The sequence below is a fragment of the Xiphophorus hellerii genome, chromosome 19 (assembly GCF_003331165.1).
Source record: "Xiphophorus hellerii strain 12219 chromosome 19, Xiphophorus_hellerii-4.1, whole genome shotgun sequence".
NCBI classification, from domain to species: Eukaryota; Metazoa; Chordata; class Actinopteri; order Cyprinodontiformes; family Poeciliidae; genus Xiphophorus; species Xiphophorus hellerii.
This window is the reverse complement of record NC_045690.1, coordinates 20073496-20091734: the sequence shown is the minus strand read 5'-3', so window position 1 is coordinate 20091734 and position 18239 is coordinate 20073496. Positions and strand designations below refer to the sequence as shown.

The 18239-nt window shown below is 40.7% G+C and overlaps 2 protein-coding genes across 2 annotated transcripts in view; both read left to right on the top strand.

Moving 5' to 3' along the window:
- stard9 (StAR-related lipid transfer (START) domain containing 9) overlaps positions 1–14217 on the top strand; it is a 42764-nt gene extending 28547 nt beyond the window's left edge. The window contains exons 22-32 of the mRNA XM_032547161.1: positions 24–5954; positions 6436–6597; positions 6960–7143; positions 7457–7603; positions 7744–7843; positions 8073–8239; positions 9340–9404; positions 9539–9741; positions 10745–10824; positions 11173–11331; positions 12607–14217. Coding sequence (XP_032403052.1) covers positions 24–5954; positions 6436–6597; positions 6960–7143; positions 7457–7603; positions 7744–7843; positions 8073–8239; positions 9340–9404; positions 9539–9741; positions 10745–10824; positions 11173–11331; positions 12607–12708 — 7300 coding nt within the window. The 3' untranslated portion in view covers positions 12709–14217. The remainder of the gene's footprint in view (positions 1–23; positions 5955–6435; positions 6598–6959; positions 7144–7456; positions 7604–7743; positions 7844–8072; positions 8240–9339; positions 9405–9538; positions 9742–10744; positions 10825–11172; positions 11332–12606) is intronic.
- Positions 14218–14910: 693 nt separating this feature from the next.
- The window catches only part of sptb (spectrin, beta, erythrocytic), a 46504-nt gene continuing 43175 nt past the window's right edge, over positions 14911–18239 (top strand). The window contains exon 1 of the mRNA XM_032546733.1: positions 14911–15252. The gene's annotated coding sequence lies outside the window, so the exon portion shown is untranslated. The remainder of the gene's footprint in view (positions 15253–18239) is intronic.

The window sequence follows — 18239 nt, the reverse complement described above, 5'->3', positions numbered from 1 at the left end:
TTTTCTTTTCCACCCATTATTAGGCACTTCCTCAAGAGAAACAAGTCTGTGGAACAAACTTTAAATTCAGCAACTACGTCCGATCCCATTAGCGGCAGAAAATGGGTTTCTGAGGAATATATCCCTCGAGGAAGAACCCAAAGTTGCTCAGGCTCCATCTCCTCTGGACACAATCAGAATAAAGTAAACCCTTTCGGAAACACCAGACAAACCGAGGAACCACAGCTTCAACCATGTTTGGGCCAGCTGGGAAGAAAACCTCTGCTGCCAAACCGAGACATGTTATTTAAGAACAAATTGGGCAAAAAGCCTACAGCTGTATCAAAATCACCTCTCAGAGCTGCGTCGCTTCCCGTCTGTAAAGAAAATCTACAAATATCCAAAACAGATAAAGTGTCTACTGATGGAAAAGGAGACAACAGTGGAAGTAAAACCATCAGCAGATCATTGTCTCATTTTGTAGGGCCCAGGATAAAAACGGCTCTATCAAAAGTTTTCAGAAAATCACCATCAGGTGTAAAGGGACGGAGAGTTCTTAAGCCTCTGGGGAGGATTGCAGTTAAATTCCCTTGGAGACGAAGAGTAGACAAGAGCCTGAAAGGTTCTTCAGCTAATCAGAATGGTACCATCAAAGCAACTGTGTCATGCGAGGAGCTTGATCAGAGGAATCTGTTTGATAGCCACAAACAGAGACGCTGGCATAGCACCGAGGCACTGACTAATAAGAGCCAGGGATGTGTAGAAGGCCATCCAAAACTGTTTGGATGGTTCGAAGAGCAAGAGGAAGGGGATGAAGCAACATCAGACTGCGAGAGCCTTTTCTCTCTCGACTCTCTGTCCTCTGCTTACGCAGCCGCTCTGGCTGAGCATTTGACACGTGAAGATTCGGCTCCGAGTGAAGCAGAAAGCAACGACAGCGAAATGTCTAAAGATTCTTTAACCGTAGAGAATGGCTGGAAATTCTCAGTGGTTAAAAAGCGCAAACAAGCAGCAATTGAAACTTACTCGCGAGTAACAGATTCCGTAACCGCAGCAGAGGCGCATTTGAGTCGTGATGCTACAAGGAAATCCCCAAATCAGAGCTCATTAGAAGCCGCCAGTGTGCACAAATTGATTGAAGATTTCAGGAACCTGCAGACCGGCAGCTGCAGTGTCAAACCGCCAGAAAACTTGCTGGCTCTTGCTGATGTTTGGTCCTCTGCAGATACAACTGAAAGCCAGAGGACTGATGGGGTTTCTCTGCCTTTACCAAGAAAAGTTTTGCTCTTGAATGCAGACAGTAACAGCAGCAGCCCTAGTCCAGTTAGCGGGAATCTGTCAGACTCGCACAGTGAATCTAGATGTTTTAACTCTGAGGCTTTAAATAGTTCAGAGTTCAATCAGCGCCCTGTAGGGTTGAGAGACTCTGGTGCTTTTGGAGCTTTAAAAAATGTCTTGACATTAGGAAACTGTGAAGAGTTCCCAACGGATCGGTTTGGAGAAATCAATACAACGACCTTTAAAACTTCTCTAGAATCTGTACATCAAACTATTTGCATGTCACAAAAAGACATTCTCCAAGCAACATCAGACACATTTCACGAGCCTACAGATGCTGTGTCTGCACCGTGTGGCTCAAGTTTTCCATCCGACGACAGACCCGATCCTTTAAATCCGTCTCAATCCTCAATTGACAAAGAAGCAACAGATGTAGGTGTTGAAAATGTCCGAGATTTACAGCTAAATTATTTTAGGAACCCAGAGGATAGATCAGTTAAATGGGAGGAAACCAAAAGCAAAGAGCTGTCCGTTGCTCCCCAGCAGGAAGTTGTTAAATTGGCCTGTAAAAGTTCCAGGAAAAGGAACAAAGAGCACCGGAGTGCTTTTATAGGCTGCCTGAAAATTCCAAAAAGGAGCGACAGCGGGGAGTTGGAAACTTTCTCCTCGGCACCAGGTGACAGCTTGGAAGGTGTTTGGTCTGATGACAATAACAGCAGCAGTGACTCTAAAGGGGAGTCGAACAGCCAAGGATTTCACTCTTCTTCTGTTGGTGGCTGTGATAAACAACATTCGGTTGCTTCAGATTCAAGGCCAGTTTCTGATCTTCAGAACATCAAACTTGAACCAAGCAGCCAAATCTTCGAGGACAAGAGTTCTCAGTATGAAGCCGCTGTTGGAGATAATGAGTGTGTGAGAAGGGGAGATGTAATAGCAAATAAAGATTTTGAAGTAACAGAAAGGGTTAAGTACGACACTGATATTGACAGGAAACATCAAGAAAAAGCAAAGCACGTATGCAGGTCGGAAGCCATATGCAGCGCTATTGATCTGAGAATCTCTGAAGTGATAAAAGAGCATGTAGATTCGTCGGGAGGGATGAACAAAAGTCACAGTCTGTGTATTTTGCCATCGTCTGCATGTCATTTTAGCTCTGATTGTAATGAATGTAGATGGATGCATGACCAGCAGAAAGATGAGAGGAGTGAAGATGTGAAAGAAGGAAAAATATGTGCCGATGTGCATGCATTAATCACAGCTGAGCATTTGGGATCACATATGAAACAGAGTAGTAGTCATGAAGGCCTAGGAAACCCAAAGGGGGAAAATGCTCTACCTCAAAAAGTAACAGACGAAGCTACACCCAAAGTAACCTATGCCCCTGATATGATCACCAGTAACATTTACTCAAATAAAGATTCTGATCATTTTAATTCTGATCTCATTCCTCAACTCCAAACTCAACACTCAAGACAGCAGCTTCACAAATGTATCCATGACACAGCTTCCGCCTTGACCCACGCAAATCTGAAGTATCTCTCATCTGTTTCAGACGATGTCAGTAAAAACTTCATAACCGATGGTGTAAAAACAAGCAGCCATTCACCTGAACAAAGCTCACCACACATGATTAAGGTATTTGGAACCAATGTTGATCAGTCTGCAGCAGAATTCTTAACTCATCAGGTAAAAGCAGTCAAACACCTCTGCAGTCAAATCAAACTTTCTCCTACCCATGGAGAAAATGTTGAACTCTACCACAAAGCTGGAAGCAAGCCTCTGACAACACAGGATCAGCTAAAATGTCAACAGATATGTACACAGAACATAGCTCAGACTTCTGTTGGTGGTATCAATTCAAATGCCAAATGTCCAAATTCACAGAGCAACTTCAACAAAAATCATCAAATAAACAACAAAGAGTTTTGTGTGGCAAACAATGATAAAGGGGTTGAGACTTTTTCTTTCGATCCAAAGGATGAAATATGCGTGCAGGAGTTGAACGCTAAAACGATTCCCTCTGATAAAGATCTAAAAACATCACAAGCAGGTTCTTCCGTAATGTCCAAAGAGGCCACCATAACCATAAACACAACTGTTACACCAGGTAATCTTGCTCTTAGGAAGAAGAAAACAAAGCGGTTCAGAAAGTCTGATGTCAAAACTCGTCCTGCTTCTTTCTCTGATTCTTCTCTCAAGTCATCGGATGAAGATGACGAGGAGAAGCAAGGGAATAGGAGGCATTATTGCTGGCTGCTAGGAAGACCTAGCAATGAAGAAAGTCTTGTTTCTCTTTCTACAAGTAAATGTAAGACAGAAATCCTTAAAGGGAATTATGGTGAAAATAAAGAATTTAAGATGGATTACATTCCACTAAGGCACTCTTTACCGCTCCATACTGCATCCCAGAGGGTGGATGCAGAAAAAAGCCACCTGAACGAAAAGCAAAGTGAAGCACAGCACACACCACATTGCCAGGGCTCACCCATCCATTTTGCATCCAGTGACATCAACCCCTTTGTCCACCAGTGGCAACACAGCGACTCAAACCAACACTGCTACAAGACCTCTGTGTTTGGAAGTGCCGCTGACCTATCTATTAAATCTCCTCTCTTGAACAGCTCTGAGAAACGCCTAGTAAGATGCTCCAGTGCTGACAACGGCTTGAATGGGCTGAATTCTCCTTTTAACTCGCACCTGAGTACGTACGCCACCAACAAGGGGCTCTCCAGTACCCTCAGTAGCATTGAGGATTATAGAGAGAGAGTTGCTACACAGCACAAGAAAGCACAGGCAGAGACATGCAGTCAGGCAATAAACGCTTCCGGTAATGACGTTGCCGGTTCTGGTGTCAATTCAAGTCAGGTCAATGAAATCATGCTCGTTTACTCATCCGAGCAAGAGTCAAAGACGAGCAAAATGCAGCTGCAAAGGAGAAAGATGCGTGAACACGGTTCTCAAACCGAATCTAGGCTTGGCACAATCAGTAACAGCAGTCTAAAGAGGAAAGATCGCCACAAAAGAAGCAACACTGATGTTCCTTTGTCCCAGAGGAGCAAAGTGGATATTAAAAAATCCTCAACGTGGGCAAGTATGGAAACCATGTCTGCTCATCTCTCCAAGCTTATCGACAGCACTTCAGACCTGCTGGGAGATGTCCAGGGGATGAGGACGGGTGAGGTGAGCAAATCCAGTCCTAGGAGTAGCAACTCATCACATCGTAGCTTGTTATGCAGTGATTCGCATGGATGTAGCAAGAAAGACCGCTCAGTTCAAACAGCCTTAGACGTTGGAATCCAGACGGAGGAGCTGGTGAATGCAATGAGCGGCAAGGCTGCTGGTAATGAAACACTCACAGAGAAGGCTAAATCTTATGAAGTTAAGGTGATTGTGAAAGTGATTGGTCCTGAAGACAAGAGTATGCACAGAGTGGTTAAAAAAGATGCTGAGACAATGCAAAACTTCAATGTCTCTGTTGCACCTCAGTCAGATAATGACCCTCAGATATTGGCGTTCACAAAGACAGCAGCAAGTTATCACAGGCGTGCAAAATCTGCTTCCTCTCAGGCCTCGAAGCAAAGCACTCTTGAGGAATCAAGCCGCAGAAATGTTGCAGTCACCTCCAGATCATCAAGAAAGTGCTTTCAAGAAAACCACAGCGTGTCGTTAGCAAGCAATCCAACTGGCTTTATCAAAAAACAAGCAACATTTACAGACCGTGCCTCATCTCCTATTGTTACTGTGGGAACAAGATTAGGTTCAAGGCAGAGCGGAAAACAATCAGTACACTGTCAGCCAAAATATAGGAATCAGCAAACAAGCCAGTCCTCTAAGGAGGGCACACCTGCAGTTCCTTCTGCTGAAAATGCTAAACGGTGTTTAGATGCTTTTTCCACTAAATCAGAAACTATATCTCTTGAGAGAGTGAGTGAAATGAGTTGTTCAAGTCCTCAAGACTCCTGTACGAGTTCTTCAAGTCTTAGGTCACCATCGGATATAGACGCAGACATTGTGAAGAGAAAAGTGACCTGCAAAGAAGAAGACGACCACAGGACCCTCTCAGAGAGGCACAACCACTTTTTTCCTACCGTGAGACAGGCAGTTGTGCATGAGCGGCAAGGGCAAGAATCCAATTTCACAAGTGCTCCCGGAGATGTCTGCATTGATATTGGCCATTTATCACCCTTCAGTGACTGTAGAAATCAACTGAAAGAGGATGACACTGTATCACTGGCGCACAGTGAGTGCGGTACAGAAGTTCTTGTGAACACCGAAGTTGCAACAAGTGTTTCTCCTTGGGATGACCATCAGATAGTCCCAGACGACCTGCCCGTACACAACAAGTTCACCAACTGGTCAGGAGTTGGCCAGAATCAACAGCCACGATGCTCAAACACAGACGACAGAAACCGTGCTGAATGGGACGATATGGACAGCACCGGTTCAAACCTGGATGTTGTGGCACAAAATGACAGAAGATCCCGAGAGATATTGAATCTGCGACGGGAGAGAGAGCGAGTGATGGCGACCGTCAACCTCAGTACGAGCGTGACGCCTTTGACTGTGGAGCTGACGGAGGCTAAGCTTCACTACGGCCTGGGAGAGACGGATGCGTTGTTAAAGATGCTGTCCCAAAGGTCCAAAGAGGAACTGCAGCCGCTGACCTCCGCTGCATCCAAACAGGAACTGTATGACAGGTGAGGACCAAGAAAAGTATTCATTCTTCAAGAACGTATTTTAATGCATATTTTATTAAGATTTTAATTGTTTCGTTTTTAAACCGATTGGAAAGCCACATGTATTCCCCTTTAGATTTGACATTTATGCTCTACTTTGTGTTGGTCTGTCACATTAACTCTTAATTAGATTTCTCGGTGAAACCCAGTAATATGCGATACATACAAATCAGCATAGACTACCGCTTCTTAGCTCTTCTGGCAATAAAGTTGAGATGCTGTGCAAAAGATGTACAGAACATATGATTTTTTCCTGCTTTCAGATTCCTAGTTTACCAGGAAAAAAATTTCTTAGTAGGAACTTGACTAGACCATGAATGTCATTTTAATAAATTCACCCACATATTTAGGTCACAATGTAAATTCGGTGCTTCAAATTCAGCTCAGACATATTCTTTACCCTCAAAGGTGTTACAGCTATTTAATTTCTTGATCCTCTCAGGCACCGCCGGAGCATCGAGGCTTTAAGGCGGGAGAGGGAAGAGCGCCTCCAGACTTACAGAAGAGCTCGCAGTCTGAGCCCCAGCAAACATCCCCCGCCACAGGAAGCTGATCCCACACCCAACCGCCGCAAAGAATACCATCGACGACAAGAAGTCACTAGGTGAGACACTGAATGTCACTGGATATTAGAAACATGTAGCCTAATGGAATAATATTTATCTGTACAGTGGAGCATTAGGGCCAGACTAATTTTTAATTTTTTTGTATTACGAGAGCGATGACAAATTATTAGCAGGATGAAGATGAAGTATTACCAGAAGAAAGTTGTTTAATTAGACAAAAGCTTTGATGAAGTTATCAAGATCTGATGTAACCAGCTTGAGTAGTTCATGGTTCTTTCTTTAAAACAAAACATCTACTCCGCTGTACATGTTTGTTGATGTGAGCACATATGTTTTTGCTAATTTCACCGGTGTGGAAGTTCTATTTTTTTTTTTTAATACCAAATCATCTGTACCACAGTTTACCAGAGCCTACAAGAGAAGCGGGACAGTGCCCACCAGACATTGAGCAGCTGCTGCGAGACTACAGCCGAGCCCGGGAAGAAGCCAAGACGGAGATCGCCAAGGCTCGAGAACGGCTGAGAGAGCGGACTGAGCTGGAGAAACAAAGGATACAGCAGCAGACTCTGTCTCAGGGAATAAAGGTCAGTTGTCCCGTCTATAATTGGCAGAATCATAATTAACTTCCTCTGAGTGCAAAATGACATTGTTGAGTAGCTGAAGATCCCCTTCACAATCTGTAAGATACTCCACTGTAGATAATAACACGTACCTAGTAAATGTTGGTTAATTTTACTTTCAAATGAAATGAAATGTTTGTAGCTACTAGCGATTAAATTTAGATTTTTAAGACACCGAGATTGAAGCAGTTTGTAAAAGTTTGAAAAGATGATTTTATATTAGTGTTTTGCTACATGAACACAGTAAATCTGACTTCTGTTGACATGATTTCCTCAGGACGACCTGAAGCATCGGACCATAATCAGCAACAGCACTTTGTGCACAGGATCCAGTCTGAGTCTTTCCTCTGGACCAACATCTGGATACAACAGTGGCAACACTACTCAGCCACAGCTATGCAACAGAGCAGCATTAAATCAACAGGTTTGCACACTTTTACAGATTATTTGGGATTAAAAACGCTGCTTTACTCTTAAAATTCTCAGTCTGTGTGGTTGGAGTATTTTTCCACTGTAAGATGTAACTCTGGGACTTATTGCATTATTGATGCTGTCTGTTGCTAGATTGTTGGGGTCCAGGGTGAGGGGCTGAAGCTAAGGACACGGCCTCCCGTCTGCGGTTTTCAGAGTGTGAAAACAAAACAATCATGGCTGTCAGCTCAGGGTAACTGCACAAGACTCATTTCTAATCCTCAAGTAGACTTTTTGTAGTTTTACAAAAATTTTAATGTTTACTGTTTACCTCTAAAGAGATACCTTTTGGTAGAAAGACTTACTTTATACAGCAATATTTACAGTAGAATGCATTTTATAGTCAAGTCTGAAACTGGTGACGTGTCTTTATTTCCATACCTGCTGCATTTCCTTTCTTCATTATAAATGTGTTTTATCAGATGTTCGGCTTGAGCTTCCCGTTAGCAGCTTTGAGCCATTGATGACCTCCTCTCCATCGCCCCCTGTTGTTGCACGTCAGCGCACTGCTTCCTTTGGCTCAGTCACCTCCATATCTACAGCACATCAAGACATCACTTCCACCCTCGTCTGTCAGGCTCTCGCTGAGGTAAAGTTGACAGAAAGGTATTTTTTATAGGGCTTCTATTATAGGTTTGCTTTGTAATTATGTATTTGACAAGTTTTCTATAATACTGAACAGTATAGCTTTGAGATATCTCTCGAAAGAAAGACCCCACGCTGGGATTCAAACCCAGAACCTTCTTGCTGTAGGGCAACAATGCTACCAATAGTGCCAATGGTCAATCTGCCAAACAAATCATTAAAAATGTAATTATTTTGAATTTTTTAGAAACAAAATACAACTAGCAAAGTTCCAAAAATGTCTAAAGGTTCTGCATTTAATCAATAATTTTCCATTCAGAATTAGAGATTTTAAAATAGAGTTGATTTAAATTAGTCCAGATACTTTAAAAGTAGTGAAATAACCAAGTGCCACATTTTGAAAATTTTAAACTTATTTCAGATCTGTGTTGTTGTCTTATTTGTAAAACCTACAGATCAGACTACTATTCAAGCAGGTTCAAAATTAACACTTTCAACTGAAATTACCAAAGTCTTCAAAAAATAAAAACATGAAAAATAAAATCCAAAAATTTGATCATGGAAAGATCTGGAATTTTATAAGGACAACTGTATGGGGACCTTGGGAAATCAGTGTCTTTTCAGTACTGAATCGAAATGTTTGATTCTGTGGGTTAAATCGACTTCAGTCTGCATGAGAACAGAAAATAACAAATATTTAAGTTATATTTTTATATTATTGCACAGAATGTGTCATGTATTAGATCTGTGCTTTAATCAGTGAGTTTTGGATTTAAAACCTAGTAGGTACCATCTGAATTTTGGGTCACACGGACATTAAATATTGAAAGTTTCTGATAATGATGACAATGATCCCAAATATCCTGATGATCTTCCTCAGCCTCTTTATTAGCTGCTATGTATGAAATAGCCAAGAGAATTCTAGCTGTGTTATAAAATAAAGGTGGTTATATAAAATAAAAGTTGCACTAGCACTTATTTTTTCCCTAAGAAATCACTGCATTAGTTTGCTGTTTTTCTACCAATACATAAAGAAATTAGACTTTGTGACATGGTATTTCAGGTATTTGTTCAGAGTTTTAGCGAGAAATTCTTTCTCACCAGGTCCGACTGGCTTCTTTTGGGGATTTGGGCAACTTTTTGAGGGGCAAAGCCTCTGCGGGGTGGAGGTGAGCTTCCTCTGATTTAACATTTTGAAATACTCTCAGCTTGTAAAGCAATTAAAATACGTTCCTCACAACCTCAAATAAACTAACTAATGTATGTGTGCAGCTTACTGAAACGTAATAATTTGTTTATTCAGTCACCAAGGGGAAGAACGAGGAATTCAGGCATACTACAAATCTTCCTCCAGTCCCTCTGTCCATGGTTTTCTTGGGGTTGGGGAGGTGAAAAGACCCCTGGACAGTTTGTGGAACGTAATCAGCCAGATGTCCAAGAGCCACTTGTATAACCAGTCGGTTCGTTCTGTGTGGACACGACCACTAGATGACAGCACTCAGCTTGGTGAGCCAAAAACATTCTCCACTCTACCCTACAACCTCTTCTAGGTGTGTACATTTAAACATGAAATTTAAGGTGTGTATTTTTATATGAATAATATTTATATCCTTTTGGGTTCGTAGCAAAAAAAAAGCATATTTTGTTCTTACTGGTTTTAACAGACTGTGCAAACTCACCTCTCCTATGACTACTTCCTTTCTCCATGTGTTGAATAGCACAGTCTCATTCATGAATAACAAGATTGTTGTATCGCACAACCACATTTGCTTTTACACCTCTTACAAGTTATTGTCTCATTGCGGCTGACTATAAATCGATGTCACTTTTGTGTAAAATGTTGAAAATCTGTTATTTATTCCTTCCCCTTCAATTACTCAAAGCTTTTTGTCAACCTATGTAGAATACCAATAAAATACCCTAAACGGTAACACTTTATTTGTCAGAGTGTGCATGAGACTGACACAATACTGTCATAAATGTGACATAACATCTGTCATGATGATGAAGGAGTTTTCATGAATGTTTACGACTGTTGTCATGAAGTGTCATTCGGTGAATAATGACACTTTTAATGCAAAGTTGACAATTTTAACAGACTTTTAATGCAGGTTTTAATGCAACTTTGCATTAAAAGTGTCATTATCTACCGAATAATGCAAGGTTGACGCTTTTAATGCACTTTTAATCCAACTTTTCATTAATAGTGTAATTCTTTATCGAATGGCACTTCATGACAACAATCAAAAACATTCATGAAGGCTCCTTCGTGTTCATAACAGGTGTTATGTTTATGACGGTGTCATGTCAGTCTTTTGAACACCCCGTCAACTAAAGTGTCACCTTGACAATGAAATGTTTGTGGTTGAATGCTATTTGAAGGCACTCTGAATGTATTTACAATCACCTATTTTGTTACAGAAATTAGCTTTAAAATGCCATACTTATTGTTTTACTCACTTCATTTGTATTTACTATGATTCTGATACATTTTTGTTTTTTTCCGCAGTTTACATCCTAACAGACCCGTCCGCCTGCCACCTCACCCAGCCGCGGGACTTCTGCTGCATCAGCACTCAGTCTAAGCAGGTAAGCCTGGCCGCAAAACCAACCAGGCAGCCCGGATGATTGCGTTGAGGTCAGGCGAGCATCGGCGGCGGCTGCACACCTTAATGTAAGGAGAAAATTCCATTTGCTCGGGTTAGATACCGTGCGGGCAGCAGCTCAGCGGCAGCCGGTGGAATTTTCCGCTTGCACTAAATGTACAACACGCACTTTACCGACGCCTCGCGCTCACTGAACAGAAAGCGTGAACGACACTGACCCAGAGGCAGTGTTTGTCAGCTATTTGTTATCGTTGTCAGAGTCGAGTTGCCTCTTAGCTGATCAAAACCCTTTACCGGCTGTTTTATAGATGGTTTTCTCTCTCTGGCTCAGGGTGGTCTGCGTGTGCTGGCTGTGCAGTCTGTGTTCGAGGAGTCCCTCCCCCGGCCGAGCGTTGATGCCGTCCGGGCGGAGATGCTGCCCAGCTGCTGGATCCTGCAACCAGTCGTACGTGGGGGACAGGAGCTGACCAGAGTCGTTTACTTGCTGCAGGTCAGATATGATACATACAGTTCCCCGCAGAAGTATTCATACCCCATGAACTTTTGACGTCTTTTCATGTAACAATTGCAAAATTCGTTGTATTTTGTTAGGATTTAATGTAAGAGACCAGCACAAGGTAGTGCATAAATGCAATGCGACAGGATGTCTGTGCAGCCTTAAAAAGTCTTCAATTCGTTTTATCTGAAATTAAGGCTTGAAATGACATTGAAAAATCTCGCTTTTTCTTTTTTTTAAAAAGTGTTTGACCTTAAATACATTAATAACTGGTCGTAAATTTTGTTATGGCAGAACAATTTATGAATGTAGTTTTTTTCCCCCTTGTCTGGCAAAAGCTTGAGTCAGACTCAAAAATCTTCATTTTGTTATGTGACTCAAAGCGGTTGAGGCTACTGCTAACTAGCTGCTAACGTACTCTTACTAATTAGCTAGCTAGTTAGCTTTCATGGGTAAGTGCAAACTGTTTTATTTTTCGTATCTTGGCACTACTTGGGTTTTTGCGATGATTTATTGTAGCACAGCAGGCTCCCCCTACCATTCCCTATATTTATAGTTCTTTCGGTCTTAAATTTCATTCAAGCTGGCATTGATAAGGTCTTAGAAAGTCTTAAATACGACTTGCTGAAACGTGTAGATAACCTGGAAGGAAAAGGACACATGGTTTCCAAATTTTACCTCGTATAAATTGCAGTGCAGCTAATTGCAGGTCAATTACATAATTACAACATTGAGTCCAGATTTGTGTAATCTTATTAGTTATTTAGTGAGGATAGTTGGAGAACGTTAGTGAAAAACAGCGAGGTGACTCTGGAGGAGCAGCAGACATCCACAGCTCAGACAATAGATCATCTGCATTGTAGTCCATGATCTATCACAGATTATCTATAAAGTACTTGTCACTTAATATCGTATGAATGCAGTAAAATCCAGAAAATGAGAATTCCCAGCTTGGGTTTTGTAGTGGGAGGCTCAACACGTGATATTGACTTGCCGTGCTGATCTATGGCACGATGAGTTTATAGCTCACTACTGGCAGGGCTCTCACTATTAATGAAATGAGTTTCATTGAGCAGAGGCTCATGGATTAGCTCTGTGTAATTGTTGGCAAACATTTAAAGCTGTAGCAGCTGATTCAGGCACAACAAGGAAGTTGATGGGTCAATGGTATGTCTAAAAAAAAACAAAAAACTTTTCAGAGACTTTCTTGTCAATTTATATATGGTATTATATATGACTGTAGACGTTAACATTGCGTCTTTTACTTAGGTCGACCTCGGAACGCCATCTTTTCCTCAGCGGCTCTTGAACACAGTTGCCAGGAGACAGGCAGCCGTCATCGCCAACCTCGATGTTTTCCTCGCGCCATAAAACCCGCCAGAAGTGAGGACTTTGACTAGACCGTCACCAGCAGGGAGTTCTACATGTGAATTTGCACCTGGATCTTATTTACTTGACTTCTTTGTTTCAAAAGGCACTGTCATGTTCCTGACAAAAAGTTGTAGCAGCTTTGGTTTTTTTTAATGAATTTTTTAAAAATATATAAAATATTGATATTTTTTATATTTGTATATGAATGCTTTTAACAATCTGTTCCACCAAAGATGCATCAAGTGCTTAAGCTTATGCTGCTTTAATGTTTCATTTATGTCTACATTTCTTCCGGGGATTAAAACTACAATCACTTAGGAACAGCTGCAGCTTTAACAATATTGTAGACCAAAATGAAATTGTAAAGGATTTTAGAAACTTTTATTCACATTAATTTCATATGCACTGGGTGTCACATGCAATCTTTGTGTTTTATTTAATAATTTTTGATAATTGGTTGATAGACAAGGCAGATTTTGTTTCTGTACCTCTGTACACACGTGCTAATACTTCCACATGTGCCTGTTAGGACAAAAATAACCAAAGGAAAACTTTTCCTCAAGCATTCCCTCTGAAATTTCTATTTCTTCAAGCAACGCATACGTTTTACATAAGTGTCCTTCATTTTAGCAAAGAATTGATTTGAAATGCTTTGCTGCAACAGTTGGAAGGCACATACATGCTTGGTGTTAGATAGCGGCGCTATGCAGTTAACAGGCAAACACCTCCTGGAGGAATGAAAGGAAATTATTGCCACTCAGGAGCTTTCAAATGTGCTGTGTTTATCTGTAAGAGCACTGAGAAGGCTAACCAGCTCTCTGCAGGAAGCTACAAGGAAAATGTTGGAAACTGATTTGGATGTAATAAATGTGAGGGCCACCGCGAGCAGATGAACACTTAAACTGAAAAACTCTTGCGCTTGAAACCAGCTGTAGAGGTTTGCAAAACGTCGACAGGCTCTAGAAATGGTGCTCTCTCATTTTACTCTATCGCCTCTGCAAGAAGGGAGTTCATTTTATGACTCCTTGTTTCTAAAGTCTGTGTTTTTAAAAAAATGTGTTTTATAGTTGTATTGCTTCTTTTAATGAGCGTAGCACAATGCTGTGTTTTACAGCTGCATGCAGAGTACTTGTTACACATTTATTAACATTCCAGGTGAAAAGGTGACTTTGTTTGCGCAGTCTTCAGGTGCTGTCCAGGTCAGCTGTATCCACATGTGAAGCCATAATATTTAATTGAAGGTTCAGGAAGCTTTCTTGGCTCACAGTCTCATAGCAACCAAAGTGATGGAACTCAGAGGAAAATTTTGTTCTGAAATATATTTTTATGTGTAAATATTTCCCAGTGTCATTCTTCTTGTGAAAACTTATTTATATTTAGGTAATCTGCTGTACAGTTGTTGTTTTTTTTTTGCAATCTGTGTGATGTTTTTGGTCACTAATTATCTATTGTTCCCTTTTATTTTGACAGTTTTTGTATTCAAACAATAAATATTTGTAACTGAGGTAAGTTTTGCGTCAAAATGTGGAATCTTTTAGATCATTGCACGTCAATCTTGCCATTTTTTGTAGACATCATCAAGCTACTGGCTTGAATATTTGACTACTTTTCTCTGCAGAATTAGCAGGAGCTCATAAAAAGCTTGATTTCCTCCCATTGTCTCTGTTATTTAGTGTAATCCACAAATTCAGTTTAAGTGGGGTCAGAGTTTACCAAAAGGCTAATGGTAGCATTTTTTTTCCCACTCTAAAAATCATTTAAATCTGTTGGTTTATTGGAATGAACCAAATTTTCTGTTTAATTTCGTAGATGGAAAAAAAAAATAGGCAATTAAAACATGTGCACCCAGTTCTTGTTTTCAAAATTCACTCAATGCACTTTCATCATTACATTCAAACGAACTACAAAGTGTAAACATCTGACCGACACTTTATTACTCACTAATTTTTGTTTATTTATGGATTAAAGCACCTGCAGCAGCGTTACTGCCAGCATAAGCCTCCATTCTGGGACACAATAATGAAGCAGCCTCCCGTTGTCCTGGCTGCTCCACGTGGAATGCAGGGGCAGCAGTGGAGGTGACATTTCTGTGAGGGTCTCTCAGGGTGGGTGTATGTTGTGTGCGCGCGATTAGAGCCCGGAGCTGGGTGTGGGAGGGGTGGTGGGGTTACCGAGGAGATCAGAAGTGCCTCTGCCATTTAGAGTCACCAGCTCTTGTCAGGAATGTCCGTCCCCCCGCGCGCACAGATCATGTACTGGATGCGCCAACTTTATTTTTAACCCGGCAGGGTGGGTCAGTCGCTGGCTTTCGGAATGACCGCGGAGCGCGCCGTGCCTTCAGCCCCTCTCCCTCGTCCCCCGTGCAGGACCGTGTCCTCTTCCTCCTTCTTCTTCTTCTTCTCCTCTTCTTCCTCTTCCTCGCGCACTGGACATCTCTCCACGCGCTGACCTGAGCCCGCCGCTTCAATGGGATTATAATTGGTTTATTGGGAGGAAGAAAACTCAGGAAACGCGCTCAGAGAGGACTGAAGCTACTACAATTAAGTAAGTAAATTTTAAAAAAACGAGCCAATTCACGCTTGTTTATTTAAATGAGTGACTTTTGACAAACATAATTAAGCTGCCGCTTACTGAATAGTTAACACTGCTGTAGTTGTCAGGTAAGTTTACTTGAACCACCTGTTGGTCGGCCGTGTATATACAGTGGTGTCAGTTTTTCCTTTTTAAATAAATAAATAAATATAAGACGGGTATTTCTATTAAATTTAGTTTTGGCTTGAAACTCGTTTTCTTCGTGTCAGTAAACAACCCCGTCAACTATTCAGTTGTTTGTTATCTGGTGCTGCAAAAAGGCCGCAGCAGAGTGCGGTGATAAAACTGCGCAAAACTTGGTGCGGCCTTTCAAGAAGTCATAAACTTTTGAAGAATTAATGGCAAGTTTACAAATCTAGTTTTATTTCTAGTTTTATTTAATACAAATCTAGTTTTGTGTATAAGGAGTTTACATAAAACTATGTAAACCCCGTATACGGTTTTTTTTTTAACCCCACCTCCCCCAAAAAACAAACCGTATACACCGGATACCAGATATTCAAAAGCAAAAATAAGTCACCTAGAGCTTCCTGGTAGTTTTTGAATGCGTTTTAAAGGCACTTGTATTCAGTTATCTAAAAAATATATAGTTTAAATATCTTTCTACTATAGTAATACATTTGAGAAGTAGATATAGCAATAGGGTAAACCCTAGGTCAGGTTGTCTGTACTAGCAGACAAATCAACAAAAACAAATCCAAGGGAAATTCAAGTGAGTGTATATGGCTACAAAGAGGAAAGAGATCACGAATGATCACTTTAAGTCACTAGTTATGTCAAAGTTTATTCCTTATTCTTCATTCTCATTCCATCTCTTCCTTTCTTATTCTTGCGTTTTATGTAAGTTCAAAGCCTATAATAATAACTTCACACAATATTATTCTTCCCTTTTATCCATTTTGATGAATAACTCGTATATTTGCCTGAAAACCCCAAGTGAAGAACGACTGGCATTCTACTATTGCTTACATGAGCTGTACTTTTTTACTTCACTTTTCAATTCTTCCTTAAATAAATCTTACGTTATGTATTTGTCACTCTTTATAGAAAGCATTTTATTATATTAAAAGAAAAAAAAAAACATGTTCCCTGCTTTAAGTGAAGAGTTTCTTCTTATTTCCCTAAAAGGACACATGCGAGCGTGTTGCTCTGTCTGGACCAGCAGAGCCTTTAGTGTAAACACTCCAGAAATTATTTACCATTGATTCCTTTTACCCTTCTCCCAAGGCTGAGCTCTCGCTCTCGCCACAGTCAAAGCAATACTAACCACAGCAAGAGATCTCTTTAACAGCTGATGTACATAATCAGTGTATGTACGGCCTCGTCCTAATAGCCTCTAAATATTCCAGTTTACAAGCTTAGGTCTGCCTTCGTGAAGGAACACAGCTCAGCTTTGTGTTTTAGATTCACTCTCAGCCTGACCACGGGCCTCATTCTCATCAACGAGCCCACGCTTCAGTTTCTCAGACACATGCCCACACTGTGGGTCACTCATCTTTGGCCACACCCGTAACTTCGCTCTGTTACTTAATCTCGGTTCCACTTTGTGCTGCTCACCACAATGTGCGTCCCCTCCACGCCCACACACACACACACACACACAGCAATCTAATGTGTTTTCTGCCCAGTGTGCGGTTTGGGCATCTGTATACAGCTGCAAGAGTGAGCTTTTTTTTCTCCTTTGAAAGCTTAGGTTCAGATCAGGTGCTCTGCTGTTTGCATCAATGCTATTTTTAAAAAGGACAGAAATAGAACTTACAGTAAATTCCAGTGAGACCTAAGACTGGAAACCAAACTTTCACGGCTCGTCGTTTTTGTGCTTAATGATTATTTTATGTTGGTTTCCATAAAAAGTCCAAACGTGTCCTCTTATTGCAATGCTCCAGTAAAACGTACAAGGAGCACTCCTAGGTCAGGCAGCTTTTGGGTATCTGCAGGAATTCAACTTGGCCTTTTTTCATCGCCTCTCTTGACACTTTCTAACTTATGAGAAATTATCCAGAGCCTCTGACTCAAACACTGTGCAGCTTTTAAACCGGGCATCTGCACATTTCTGTTTCATTACTTTTACTGGTGAAGGCTAATAATAGCTTCAGAAAAAAAAAGTTTTCTGTGCCAGCTGCGTCATATTTAAGCAAAAATAACCATGAAATTAGTTTATTCGCTAAGATGCAAGTGAGATTTGCTTTTGTGATATAAAACTCATAACACATAATCATTCTTTCATTGTAAAAGCAGTTTTCCATGAACTTCTGCATTCGTCTTTGCTTTAAATGTGCAAATATACATTGCAGATGGGGAGCCCTATATTCAAACCTGATTTTGCAAGCACTGATTTTTGTATGTTTTTACTGTTGTGTGGTCACACTTTCAGACACTGTTAAAAATGAAATACATTTATATTATTATTATTTTTATTAGTTATAACTGTGTGACTTTCAGCTTCATTATTTTATATTCTCTCTACTCTCCATAAAGAAGAGAAGAAACACAAAACATTCTCATTAAAATAGGAAGATCCAAACCACTTTTGCACCTCTTTGTAGACCACCCAACACATGCCCACTAATTGCAAGTGCAACTTTTTTTTTTTGTGTAACCTATTTAGTGCTTTTTATTTGAAATTTTTAATATCAGGACCGTAAAGTTTGGTTAAAACTACTCACCTAAATATCTTTATTGATGCTTATAAAAGTAATTCTTATAAGAAGAGGCTGTCCAGACTATATGTGTGCTTAGAAGCCAATGAAAAAACATCAACATTATATATTAAAAATACATGGGAAGGGGAGGCAAAAACAATGCTGATGGAGGATGAGTGGCTAAACATTTGCCAAATTAAATCCACCACCACTAGCTCAGGATATTGGAGGGAATTTTCAAGGAAGAATATTTTTTTCTTTCTCTTCTTTCTTGCTGTTGTGGTTTGCCATGTTTAA